Genomic DNA, 12,825 nt, shown 5'->3' on the forward strand with positions numbered 1-12,825 from the left:
ACTTGAAATTCCATTGACAGTGTTCTGATGCCTCATGCTAGTTGTCATTAGATGACTAGAAAAAGAAAAACAATAAGTAAGAAAACAAAAATTATCAATCCCAAGTAATAAAAAATGGCCATACATTAGTGGAACTGTAGCTAGAGTTTTCCTGCCTGGCCCACAGTCAGGACAAATCTCTCTCACCTGCCAGTCCCACAGCCGTCAGACCCGACCAAGTAAACACAGAGACTTATATTGGTTACAAACTGTATGGCTGTGGCAGGCTTCTTGCTAACTGTTCTTACAGCTTCAATTAATTCATTTCCATTAATCTATACCTTGCCATGTGGTTCGTGGCTTACCGGCATCTTCACATGCTGTTTGTCATCTTGGCAGCTGGCAGTGTCTCTCTCACTCAGCCTTCCACTTCCCAGCTTTATTCTCCTCCTTGTCCTGCCTATACTTCCTGCCTGGCCACTGGCCAATCAGTGATTTATTTATTGACCAATCAGCAACACACTTGACATACAGACCATCCCACAGCAGGAACCTATATATTCCCTAATATATTCATTTTAAATGAACCTTTGTTAGTCTCAAAAATATGTAAAGAACCGGGCCAGGCGGTGGTGGCGCACGCCTTTAATCCCAGCACTCGGGAGGCAGAGCCAGGCGGATCTCTGTGAGTTCGAGGCCGGCCTGGGCTACCAAGTGAGTCCCAGGAAAGGCGCAAAGCTACACAGAGAAACCCTGTCTCGGAAAACCAAAAAAAAAAAAAAAAAAAAAAAAAAATATGTAAAGAACCAATGGATTTACTACGTAAAATTGCATAAGGAGCTTCCACATATGCAGTTATAGCTCTAGATATAATCCAATATTTATTCTTAGAGTGATAATAATAAAGAGTTACTTTGGCAGCTGCAGCAAATAAATGGAAAAGATCCTTTTGTAAATTATGCTCATGCACAGAAGTGGAAGAAGAATAAATGGGAGTTGCCCTGTCTGGAGAATACCAAGCAGCAAGTGGTTCTTCAGGAAACACATGTGGATTATACTGAAATAAATTCTCTTTTCTAATAAAAAACTATATAATCATAGCTAGGGCCTCTAACACCCCATTCAATCAATTGATTAGTATAAGCTGTAGTAGGATAACATTGCTTTTGAAAAACTGCAATCAAACTATAATGGATATCCACTATATGGATCAATATTATTCTAAACATCATCTAGTAAATAACATCTTTTGCAAGGAGGGAAATGGAAGGTAGAGGATAATCTTCTGGATAAAAATCATAAATTATTGGCCCCATAAATTTAAGACTCCATACATCTCGATAGCCAGGTTGTTCCTGAGATGGAGAATCAGCAACTAGTGTGCATTGACGTAAGAGAACACAACCCTTTTTTGAGAGACTTTTGTTAGTATGAAAAAAACAAATGGTAGGAATCTCTGAATAACCTTCATAATTGGCATCTTGACTTTTAAACAGTATGTAACTACTGTCATCACCTCCTATAAGCTGTGTATCATTTGTGGTTACCTTAATTGGTCCCTGTGCCCAGGAGGCAGGGTGAAAATATGGTGGTGGGTCAAGCAAATATGCCCAAAATGGCTCCGCTCCCACTAAACAAGGGAATCCAATAATAATTAAAAATAAAACTAACCGTACCCGTATAGTAAGCAAAGAGATCATAGCCAGGAAAAGATTAGCCGGATTTTTTTGAAAATTATTTTCTTCAAGAATTTGTTCAGCCAGACAACTAAGCTGTTTAATCTGACCCCATGTTGGCAAAAACTCTTGACGAGTAGATCTTGCAAAGCGGCCTTGCTCACGTCGCTTTGAGTGAAGACGAAGCCGAGCAAAAACAGGCAAAATATTTTCAACCATATCTGTAGAATCAGGCGTTTTTGATGGTGGCAGAACGGAAGTCGATTCTGAGTGGGAGAATCGCTCATATTCTCTTGTCATTTCGTTTTTCCAATATGGGTGCAGGACATGATATGACCGTCTCGGGGACCGGTCCACATGGCCTGACGAGGCGATCTGGGATCCCAATGGGCGATTCTGCATTCTGAGGAAAAACATAAGCATATCCCCTCCCAGAGTTTAAGAGAACACCTGATCCTTTCCACTCTGCTGCCTTTCCATCTTACCATAGGTCTTTGTTTTGGTTTATCCAGTTCCCAATGAAGAGACATTGGAGAAACTCCCTCTGGATTAAGATTAAGATGGTTAATTACGAAGAGAGCATGAGATAAAATATGATGAGGAGAAACATTTAAATTCTCCCTGCTGTAGTTTAATAATTTGATGAGTTTGTTCCATTATAGCTTGACCTTGAGGATTGTGTGGAATGCTATTAGCATGCTTAATATCAAACTTTTCATAAAATGAGGCAAAAGCCTTATTAGTATAAGCAGGAGCATTATCAGTTTTTAAATGTTTTGGAATTCCTATATATGAAAAGCAATAAAAAAGATGTTGAGAAACATCCTTAAAAGCTTCTCCTGTATGGGCAGAAGCAATAATAAGACGTGAAAAGGTATCTACATATATATGAACATAGGATAATTTTCCAAAAGTATTTACACGGGTCACATCTATTTGCCAAAGATGACTAGGTAATAATCCTCTGGGATTAACTCCCATTAATAAAGAAGGCACAAATCCAGGACAATGAAAGTATTGCTTAATGATCTGTCTAGCAGATTCTTGAGTTAGGCCAAATTGATGTCGGAGAGCCCGTGAATTTTGATGATGTAAAGCATGGCTCTCCATGGCCTCTTGTAAGGCAGACATTACTATAGATTGTGTATAAGAATCTGCCAAGTGATTTCCTTCTGTTAATGGACCAGGTAAAATAGTATGTGCTCTCAAATGTCCTATAAAATGGGGTTTTGTCCTATGAGTTAGAAGAGACTGTAATTTAAATAAGAAGGTAGAAATTGTTGTTTCTGGCATTCTTTCTGCCAATGATAGCCTTTTTGGCAACGAGGGCAGAGTGTGACTGGAACATTAACCATTCCCCAAGAAGATATCTTTGGACATGAAGGCATAGCCCTTGGGGCTGATAAATGACCACCATTAGTTGGACAAGTCCTACGAACATGACCCATTTGTCCACAAGTATAACATGGACCAAGATTGACAACTCCAATTGTTATGGTTATTAATGTAAGATTCTTTTTTTGGTATTTTTAATTGTGATTCAAGTGTAATCCATTCTCGTACCCCTAGCAACATAGGAAGGGTAACATCTTTTTCTTTTTGTAAACTAATCTTTTTTTTTCTAAGATTTATTTATTTATTATGTATACAGTGTTCTGCCTGCATGTGTGCCTGCACACCAGAAGAGAGCACCAGATCTCATTACAAGTGGTTGTGAGCCACCATATGGCTGCTGGGAATTGAACTCAGGACCTCTGGAAGAGCAGTCGCTGCTCTTAACCACTGAGCTATCTCTCTAGCCCACTAATCTGACTTTTAACTTCTTTATATTCTACTTTCCAAAGCAGAAGTTGTCCTCCTGACAAACATGATTTTGGCCACCTAATTCCAATCACTAGGAGTTAACCAATAAGTTCCTAAATTATCCACCAAAGTTAAAACATAAGGAACAGTGGGCCCATATGCTACAACGGCCTGTTTCAATTCTTTAATTAATTTATAAGGCCGAGGCTCCCACACAGGCATCTCTTCATCATTTGTATCAAAAATTACTGGTAACACCTAACTAAAGCTTCCCTGCTCCAGCAACTTTTCTAACTGCTGCAGCAAAACCTACAGGGCTCCTTGTCTATTTTTGGCCTCTTTTTAGGTGTCTTTTGAAAAGGAGGTGGCCAATCCTCCTTAACATTTTAAATTTCCTCTTCCTCTCCTTCGCTTTCTATTTGAAAAGACTCCTCATTCTCCTTATCTCTTCTCTGTCATTGTTAACTTCCTTTTCTAATGGATCTTTAAATAAAAGAGGAGTACTAGATTTATTTTGAGGCAAGGTTTCTGAAGATTTTTTTACATTTAGGTAAACCCCCAACTTCCATAGGCGCCAAAACCTGCTTCATTAATGACCAATAAGCTAAAGCGTTCACAGGCATGACTTGTGACCATTCATACCAAAATCTAATCTCCTACTTTATCCCAATTATCAATATCTAGGGAACCTTGATCAGGAAACCAAGGACTAATCTCATGCACCAACTGTAAAGATTCACAAACTTGTTTTTCATTGACTTTTATTCCTTTCTTTTTTTTCAAAGTATATTTTAAAATATCAAAAAAAGTCTCCTTTCCTTAGACTCCACCTGTCCCACTGTATTAATTTTTCTTTTCTCTATATACTCTCCCCAGCCCTATTCTCTGACCAGGGGATCTTTATTAATTCTTTCTTATTACCCACTACCACCCAGCCTTACTCTTTAACCAAGGGATCTGCAGCACACTAGTGGGATCCTTGCTACACTGGAAACACCTTATTAATACTTACCCTACTTCAAGTCTCCTGTTCAGGCACCACTTGTGTCGGGGACCAGCTCCAGTAAAGATCAGGACTTAAGAAGGATAGGCGTAGCAGGCGATAGAAAGAAGTTGCACCAGACAGCAGTTTGAATCTTTTTCTGAGCCTCTGCAAATATTTTATTTGTTACTGCGCCAGGAGGCAGTGTATGGGAGAGAATACATGTGTATCTCTCTCTTTCAAGGGCCACAGAGTTTATTTTTATATCTTACAACAATGATTACATCAGTCTATATTTGCATTTCAAAAAATATCTAATCAGTGACTATTTTCCCAACACGTATCAAAACATCCTTAAAAAGTCATAATCATAAAATTCAATAACCAAGTTCCTGGAGCAAGTAGACAAAGTTTAACTAGGCGGGGGAAGAGATTCCTTTAATATTTCTTCATGGTCACTGTTGCCAGACAATTAGAATCTAAAAGGCTAATTCTTAACTTACAAGAAGCAAAACAAAAATTCTTATTAAATTATATTATCTATTTTAAACCTTTATATATATGTATATATATCCTAATTTATATGTCTATATGATTTCTGCAACATTCCTCTTTCTTATTTTTATAATCTTCTAATGATTAACTCATAATATGAAATCATATCTTTTTTCTTGATTCTTAGTTTTCAAATTTGCATTTTATATCTATAAAAGCATTAGTATCTTCACTACAAAATAAGCAGGAAATGTTCCCAAACTCATTTGTGGGTTTCTTTGTACTTTCCCAATCTTCATCTCCATCTCTGGGATCTAGTCAGAACATCCTGTTCAGCCATTTCATCAATATTTTCCAATGTGTAGGTTTTATATTACTTTTTTCCATAAACTTATTCATCTTATTTCTTTTCTCAGACCATCTTAGATCATCAATATTTTGAGGGCAAAAGGAAACAAGTCAGTGAATCCAAAAACCACTATACAAATGATTTTATTTTTTAAGTAATAAAACTAAAGGAGGAAGTGGTGCTTTGTCTACCCAACCAGAAACTGGAACTTTGTCACCCGGTTTCTTTAGCCAAACAACAGTCAAACAGTCTCTTTAGCTAAGTTATGAGAACTGGAACTTTGTTATGCGGTCTCCTTAGCCAAAAAATAGTCATACAGTCTCTTTAGCTGAATAGTGAGTGGTGCCACCAGGGGAGGACCTCAGGAAGTTCCACCCCTACCTGAGAAGCTATTGGCAATTGGCGGCTTCCTGGGAGGGAGAGTCGTTTTCTTTAGGGATATGACTTCTTAGATCCTATACATACAGGCATATGAACTCTGTGTTTTTAAAAAGGAGAGAGAGAGAGAGAGAGAGAGAGAGAGAGAGAGAGAGAGAGAGAGAGAGAGAGAGACAGAGACAGAGAGACAGAGACAGAGAGACAGAGAGAGACAGAGAGACAGAGAGACAGAGAGACAGAGAGAGGACATGAAGTAAGGAGGGGAAAGTTTCAGGAGCACAAGAGAGGGATTACAGGTGGATTTGATCAAAACACACTACGTGCATGTATGAAGTTCTCTGTTAAACATTATAATTAAAAAAAGATCAAAAGCAAAACTAATAATGAAATAGAGCAATTATGATATAATTAAAACATATGACTTATTTATGGAGATTTATATTTGTATTTTCAGACCATAGTTGGTCAAGGTTAATTAAAACTATGGAAAACAAAACAGACCTTTATTCTCAGTAAGCCTTAACATAAGCATTTACCTTCTCTACATTTTACTGTTCAGAGTCCCAAATACATCATAAAACACAAATGTAGACTAGTACCACGTCATAAATACAATGATACATCTCAAACCAACGTGCTAGAATCTATGTTTGAATCTAAGACAAAATTACAGTAACTGAGTTCATGTTTACAATATTAAAAGGACTTAGGATTTATATTAGTTCTCCTAAGACTCTTTTAAAAATTAAAATGTTTTTCCACCATGCCAAAATATAGATGAAGAATATAAATTTTGGAATCACACAAATTTGAATTTCAATATTAGCTTTCCTTACTTGCTAATCCATGAACAATATTTCTAAGCCCTCTTCCCTCCTCATCTACAAAATAAAAATAACAACACTATGTCAGAGGGTTGTAAAGGATTCAAATAGCTAAAATGTTATTGGTAAGATTTTTAGTTTATTGTATCCTCCCAATAAGCAGTGTCCAATGCTCTGTCAAACGAAGGGTTAATACCCTTAACTGACAGGGGTTCTTATAAATGGAATTCACAGGGTATGCACAAATAACTTGCAAGAAAAGATAAATATATACAAATAAAATATAGTTCATAAATAAATGAAAAACTAAAGTCACAATAACAAGTATTTTCTTGCCTTTTAAAATTTCTCATTTCATTTAAATGCAGCCTTCCTTAGTAACTGTCTAAAGTAAGTACCTGAACATTAAAATGGACACTTTCTCAAGTATGGGACAATGGAGGCGTCATGGGGAAGTGTGTTATGAACTGCTGTCTTCTGTCTTATATATATTAGCATAACGTGTAGGGGTCTCTGCAAACACCAGGGCTGGCAGAGTAGTATCTGCCTGAGGCAAGAAGGAAATTCAGTTCAACACGACTCAATAGCCAGTGTTGGGTCAAACTTCTAGAATCTGACGCTGGGCATGTTTAGGCATATTTAAGCACAGCACAACTGTGGAAAAAAGTGTCCTGATGATAATTAACTCAATCCCATGTCTACAACAAAGCTGAGACATGTTTACATTGAAAATCTTTACAGAGTACATATGGCCTCTTCCATAAAGATGGGTTCTGTTGCCTGAGAAACAGTGCTCAGGATAAAGGTCTATGGAGGAAGAGTCTGGGATAAACATAATAGTCTGGTGGACTCAGGTGTGGCCTGGCCCTACAGATAGTGAAGATTACCAGGCTATTAACTACATCCATCCTCAGCTTTTCCGGGTGGAAAACAGGTATACATTGCTTTACTTTGAAGAGACAGCTCTGTGTGTTTAATATTCCTGGTTTTCCTAGTGCTTATCTGTAAGGTCAAGGACCTCACGCCCTCTACAATGATGAAGGCAAGGAGCACAGGGGAGTTGATGAGACAGGAGGTAGATATGTCCATAACTCTCTGTGTACACGCAGGAGATTCTCAAAGAAAATGGTTAAATAATAAAAATAAATGACAGTAAAGGATAACAAATAATCAAATAAGATTTCAAAGTCTACACTGATACAAGCCAACATGCAAATAAATAGGAGATAAAGGAAGGCTTCTCTTTACAAAAGAAAATCAACTAATAATAAATGTAGGAGGAATAACAGAACTAGAAAAACATCATCCATTTTCAGCCATCCCAGTAACAATTCTTCTAAGCAAGAATCATTGACACTAGTAGGGCCTTATATAGTTTCAATGTCTCTCCACAAGATACTAATTTTAGTTTCAAGAAGTCCCATTTATTAATTGTTTTTTTTTCAGTGTGCTACTGGTGTTATATTTAGGAAGTGATCTCTGGTGCCAATGCGTTCAAGACTACTTCCTACTTTCTCTTCTATCAGGTTCAGAGTAACTGGATTTATGACCTGCTCTGGTGATCGGATGGCCGAACACCCTGGCTGTCATGATAGAACTCTCATCCAGTGTCTGATGGAAGTGGATGCAGAGATCCACAGCTGAGCTCCGGGAGTCCAATTGGCAAGAGAGAGGAGAGATTGTATGAGGGAGAGATATCGAGACCATGATTAGAAAAAGTACAGGGACAAATAGCCAAACTATTTGGAAACACATGAACTGTGAACCAATGGCTGAGGAGTCCCCATGGAACTGGATCAGGCCCTCTGGATAAGTGAGACAGTTGATTAGCTTGAACTGTTTGGGAGGCCCCCAGGCAGTGGAGCCGGGACCTGTCCTTGGTGCATGGGGCCTATGCTGGGACACTTTAATCAGCCTTGGTGTAGGGAGGAGGAGGCTGGACCTGCCTCAGCTGAGTCTACCAGGCTGGGTTGACTCCCCTGGGGAGTCTTTGCCTTGGAGGAGGTGGGAATGGGGGATAAATTGGGGGGAGGGCTGGGAGGTGGGAGGAGGGAGGATGAGGGAATCCGTAGCTGATATGTGAAATTAAGTTAATTATAAAATAAAAATATTAAATAAAAAAGATACTAATTTTAAAAGGTAAAATGACAGCTTTATTTTACTGGGTAAACCTGGCAGGTGTATCATGTGAGCAAGTGTAGCCCTGCCAACAACGTGGCTGTGGACAGCCCTGGCCTCTGCTGTGATACACTGGGAACACAGTATCTGCTCCAGGAGCTCCAGCAAGTGGATCTGATGTCATCAGGCAAGCTCACAGGGCTCTGCAGAAGGACCTGCCTGCACTCCCAAGTGTCAAGGCCAAGAAATGCAGAGGAGGACTTGACAACTTCACTGGATTAAGGAAACTGGGAGAGAAGGATGATAAAGGTTTTTCTTTGGCTATGGGGAATGTCACTGGAGCATCTGGAGAAGTGTGAATAAGTCCTTTCAATTATATAATGGCACCCTAATAATGCTGCTTTCTGATTTTTATAATATTTTATTCTTTTGATTAGGAGGAGATATCTTTAGCATTCTTCTTTAAAGAATTGGGACTCTACAATCACTTAGGAGATGGAATGAAATTGGGCAATAGATATATCTCATGTTGACTATGAAAATCTAGAATCTAATTCCAAATGTGTTCCTCAGGATAGATCGGGGACTGCAGTCTGGGTTGTATCCTGCACTTAGCCTCCAGGCAGAACCTTCCCACGTTTTCCGTTACTCAGAAAAAGACGTTCTTCCTTTTCCTTCTTTTCTACATCTTGTTCTTTTGGATGTTGGCTGAGGCTGGGGCATGCTCTCACTGACACTCTGGGTCCTTTCACTCATTCTCTGAGAACCTCCCCCTAACTTTCGCCATGTGGCTGCTTCCGATATCCACTACTAAGGCTTCCTGCTTTCCTGGACCCTAATTTAAAAGGCCTAGCTCTTTCTTTTTAACCACCTAACCTGTTTTGTATCCCAGAGACTAAATTCCTTTACCTGTAACCCCACCAAAAACACGTTAACAGCATCAGCCTCCTCCAAAATTTCCAGTACCAAAGACTTTCCCAAAACTTGCTTATTGATGACATTGCCTCTGCAGCAAATGATGGTTACAAAAATGACGGTTACAGGCTCCTTCTCACATGCCTAGTAAAAACAAAATCAGAAAGGTTAACCATGGCCATGCCACTCCGTAAAGCCCCTCCATCTTGGTCAAACAACGACAGTGCCCCAAACTAGAATAATTTGGTTCCCAGAATTAAAGTAACTCAATTTTCCTCATTCTTGCCCTCCTCAACTGGCTGACCCCAGTTATGGCCAGGCACAAGAGAGGGTTATCCATCACCAACATTCTTTAACACTCGCTACTCCTAACAAAGGCCAGCTGCAGGCCAAGAAGGGGAATTTTCAGTCTCCCCCTTTCCCGCTTTTTCTACCCTGTAGCTACCCCAGCCTGTAAGTGGACAATGGGCTTTGGTTCTTGGACTAGAGACTGTCCCTGCACAGGTCCTTTCTCCACTAAGGCCTGTGTGGTTAAGTCATCCATTCCTTTGTCTTTCTTTCCTTCTTACCTCATACCTCTCACACTAAGCACATTGACAAAGCGGGACTCTAGCCGGCGGGAGGAGTTCTGGCAGCCCTACCAAGCCAGGTTCAGCCACCCATCCTCAGTTAGGCCAATGAGACTGCCACAGCGATGAAAAGCAAGGATGGGAGACTTACTCCAAGTGGTCCCATCAGCCAGAAGAGCAAAGAGGTCCGGCGCCATCACTCCCCACCCCAAGTTCATCTTTGGGGTCCTGAAATGAAGTTTAGGTTTAAATAGAAGACAAGAGCTATGCATAACTAAGCAGCCCTGGGCAAGGTGTGGTCCTGCACATCACCATTGTCTCTGCTCTAGGCTCTCCTGCAAAGTGGTCCTACAAGTGGTCAGAACTACACACTCATCTCAGGGCCGGAGACCCTAGCAGCAACTCCAACAGCCCTGCGATTTCTCCCAACTGGCCGGTATGTAACTCAAATTAACTGATATTGCTTACACTGTTGTCAGGGTTCTCTTACTTGAATCTTACACTGCTAAATACTGGGAGAGGTTTGAAATGCTTTGAAAGTGACAATTCTCATCTAAAGTTATTTTAAAAAAAAAATCCAGTAGACAGGTAGAGTGAGCTTGATCTGGCCGGAAAAAAAAAAAAAAAAGTGCTGTCTGCGGAGTGTGAAGTGACTAACAGGAAGCCGCCACACCCCACATCCGTCCCAGCCCTGTTGGGCTTTGTTCTCTGCATTTGCCCCTCCTCCCCTTCCTACTGCCATCTCCCACTGTCCCCTTGCATGTGTATTTACCTGCAGGGACAGCTCCTTCCCCGCCCCGCCCCGCCCCTTCTGCCACTCACAATCATGCCCTGGTTTCACAGGAGCAGGGTGTTGAAGGAGCTTTGTTAGAACGGACTGTGCTTCCAGGGCAAGGGCCTGCTCTCTGTGTGCTCCTGGGGGATGGGGTAGTGGAGATGGGGGAGAAGGAAAGACTGACTTTTCTCACCCACCTCCTCCGAGTGAGGGCAGAGGCTAGCTTTTCTTGGAAATGACTGCTTCTGGTGACTCTGGGGGCTTCTGATAAGTGATTCTGTGGGTGTCATCAGCTGTGGCCACTTGTACCAGCCACCCTTCACGTACCATTGGCCACACAACATGAGCAATCCTTTCCTGGACACTCGCCCTCCATCCTCTCAGCCCTGCCTCGGTTTGAGGCTCCAGTCCACCAGTTCCCTGTGCTGCCCTGGCTCCTGCCTCCATTCCTAAGGTAGACGTTTGGAGTGCCACTGCCTCATTTCTGGCTTCAGCCCTACTTTCCTGTCTCTAAAAGAGATGCACATGCATTCACAAGCAAGTCCCTGGCCAGTCCTGGAGCCTATGTTTCCTCTCTGGCTCTACCCAACACCACTTCCTGCAGGCCCCGGAAAGCTTGTGAAGCTCCATCAAAGCATGTCAGGATGTCTGTGGGGACACCACTGAGCTATGATCTTCTCTGGTGTCTTGTGCAGGATGCAAACCACTGAGACACAAAAGGATGCTTTTTTTTTTTTTGAAGTTTATATTTTACACATCTCACTGTGTCACAGGTCAACATGCTGCAACAGTGCCTCCCTTTCCTCAGGGATGGACTTTGACATTCCAGCAGCATCCCCCCACCCCCACCCCCTCATTGCCTTTTCTATGAGCTAGGCTGGGGTAGAAAACCATGCTGCCTCTTTCCCCATCCCATTCTTTCATCTAACACTTCAGCTCCACTTTGAAATGTTCACCAAAGAGCATGACTTCAGTCCCTTTCTGTTTCCTAGGCAACCAGAGTCCTCCCTGGAGGACCACAGGTGCATGTGATCTTTGACCTCTAGTTTTGCTTTTGTTCTTCGGAATATGAGAATTTATTACTGTGTTTCCATCATCAAAATTTATGATCTTTGTCTCCTTGCCCTTGTGCTGGGCCAAAAGAGACACATTGGCTACTTGAACAGCCTTAAAGAGGACTCCAGGAGTATCATTACCTATGGCGTGACCTTTTTGACCAAATCCAGCAACCAGAACATCATTGTTTTCCTCAGTGAAGTTCAAGCAGCTATCCTTGGGCACTGGTACTGTGATTTTCTTGCCATACTTGGTGAACTGCACCCTGACCCCCTTCCTGTTAGCAGAATTTGGATGTTTCGGTTTAATGCCTACGTGTTCAAGCACAGTTCCCTTTGCCTGGGAAGCACCTCCAACAGGATTGGTCTCCACGGCTGTGCCCCAATGGGCTTCCTTGTGTTGTGTGTCATGCCACTTCTGGGACTGTTGGTGACTGTGGAGCTTCATGGCGGTATGAAGACTGCGACGGTTGCCCATCCTGCCGGCACCCCAGGCCCAGGCGAAGGAGCTGACCCCTGGTTTTAATTACATGTTGTTAGCATGTAGCTCCCTCATGCAATAGCTGATTTCTCCTTCATTTCTGTTTAGAACCCTGACTCTTCTCAGGTCTCTCTTTCAGGACTCAAGGCTTCCAGAGCTTTCTTTGGACTTTCAACCCTATATTGGACCCCTGGAGATCTGCTAGTAAAGCATTGCTTCTGTCACTGCTTGCTTTTGGTAGAATCAGTGAACATCCAGTCAGGGATGAAGACGAAAGTATGGGTAGAGGAGGTTTACAGCAGCTGTCCTAATAAAACAATGAAAGCGCTAACAATCTATATGACCCCACATAAGTACCTGGTTGAATAAATAGTAGTGTATCCACTCAACGAAAAATTAGCTAGCTAATGCTTATAATTCTTGGTG

At 41.3% G+C, this 12,825-nt stretch overlaps 1 protein-coding gene across 1 annotated transcript; it reads right to left on the reverse strand.

Moving 5' to 3' along the window:
• Nucleotides 1–1,938: 1,938 nt before the first annotated feature.
• On the reverse strand, nt 1,939–12,396 carry LOC128106439 (40S ribosomal protein S23-like). Its single transcript, XM_052731962.1, has 3 exons — nt 11,947–12,396; nt 9,514–9,663; nt 1,939–2,058 (listed from the first exon to the last, which is right to left on the reverse strand). Exons 1-3 carry the CDS (start codon nt 12,394–12,396, stop codon nt 1,939–1,941), a joined length of 720 nt encoding a protein of 239 aa, XP_052587922.1.
• Nucleotides 12,397–12,825: the final 429 nt, after the last annotated feature.

Source organism: Peromyscus californicus, unplaced genomic scaffold, assembly GCF_007827085.1.
Source record: "Peromyscus californicus insignis strain IS unplaced genomic scaffold, ASM782708v3 Scaffold_12__1_contigs__length_115047231, whole genome shotgun sequence".
NCBI classification, from domain to species: Eukaryota; Metazoa; Chordata; class Mammalia; order Rodentia; family Cricetidae; genus Peromyscus; species Peromyscus californicus.

Coding starts and splice junctions, on each gene's coding strand:
- LOC128106439 (XM_052731962.1), bottom strand. CDS start 12,396: ATGGGCAACCGTCGCAGTCTTCATACCGCCATGAAGCTCCACAGTCAC. Junction 9,664..11,946: donor ATTTTGATGATGGAAACACA/GTAATAAATTCT, acceptor TGTTTTTACTAG/GCATGTGAGAAGGAGCCTGT. Junction 2,059..9,513: donor TGTTTTTGGTGGGGTTACAG/GTAAAGGAATTT, acceptor GTTTTTCCTCAG/AATGCAGAATCGCCCATTGG.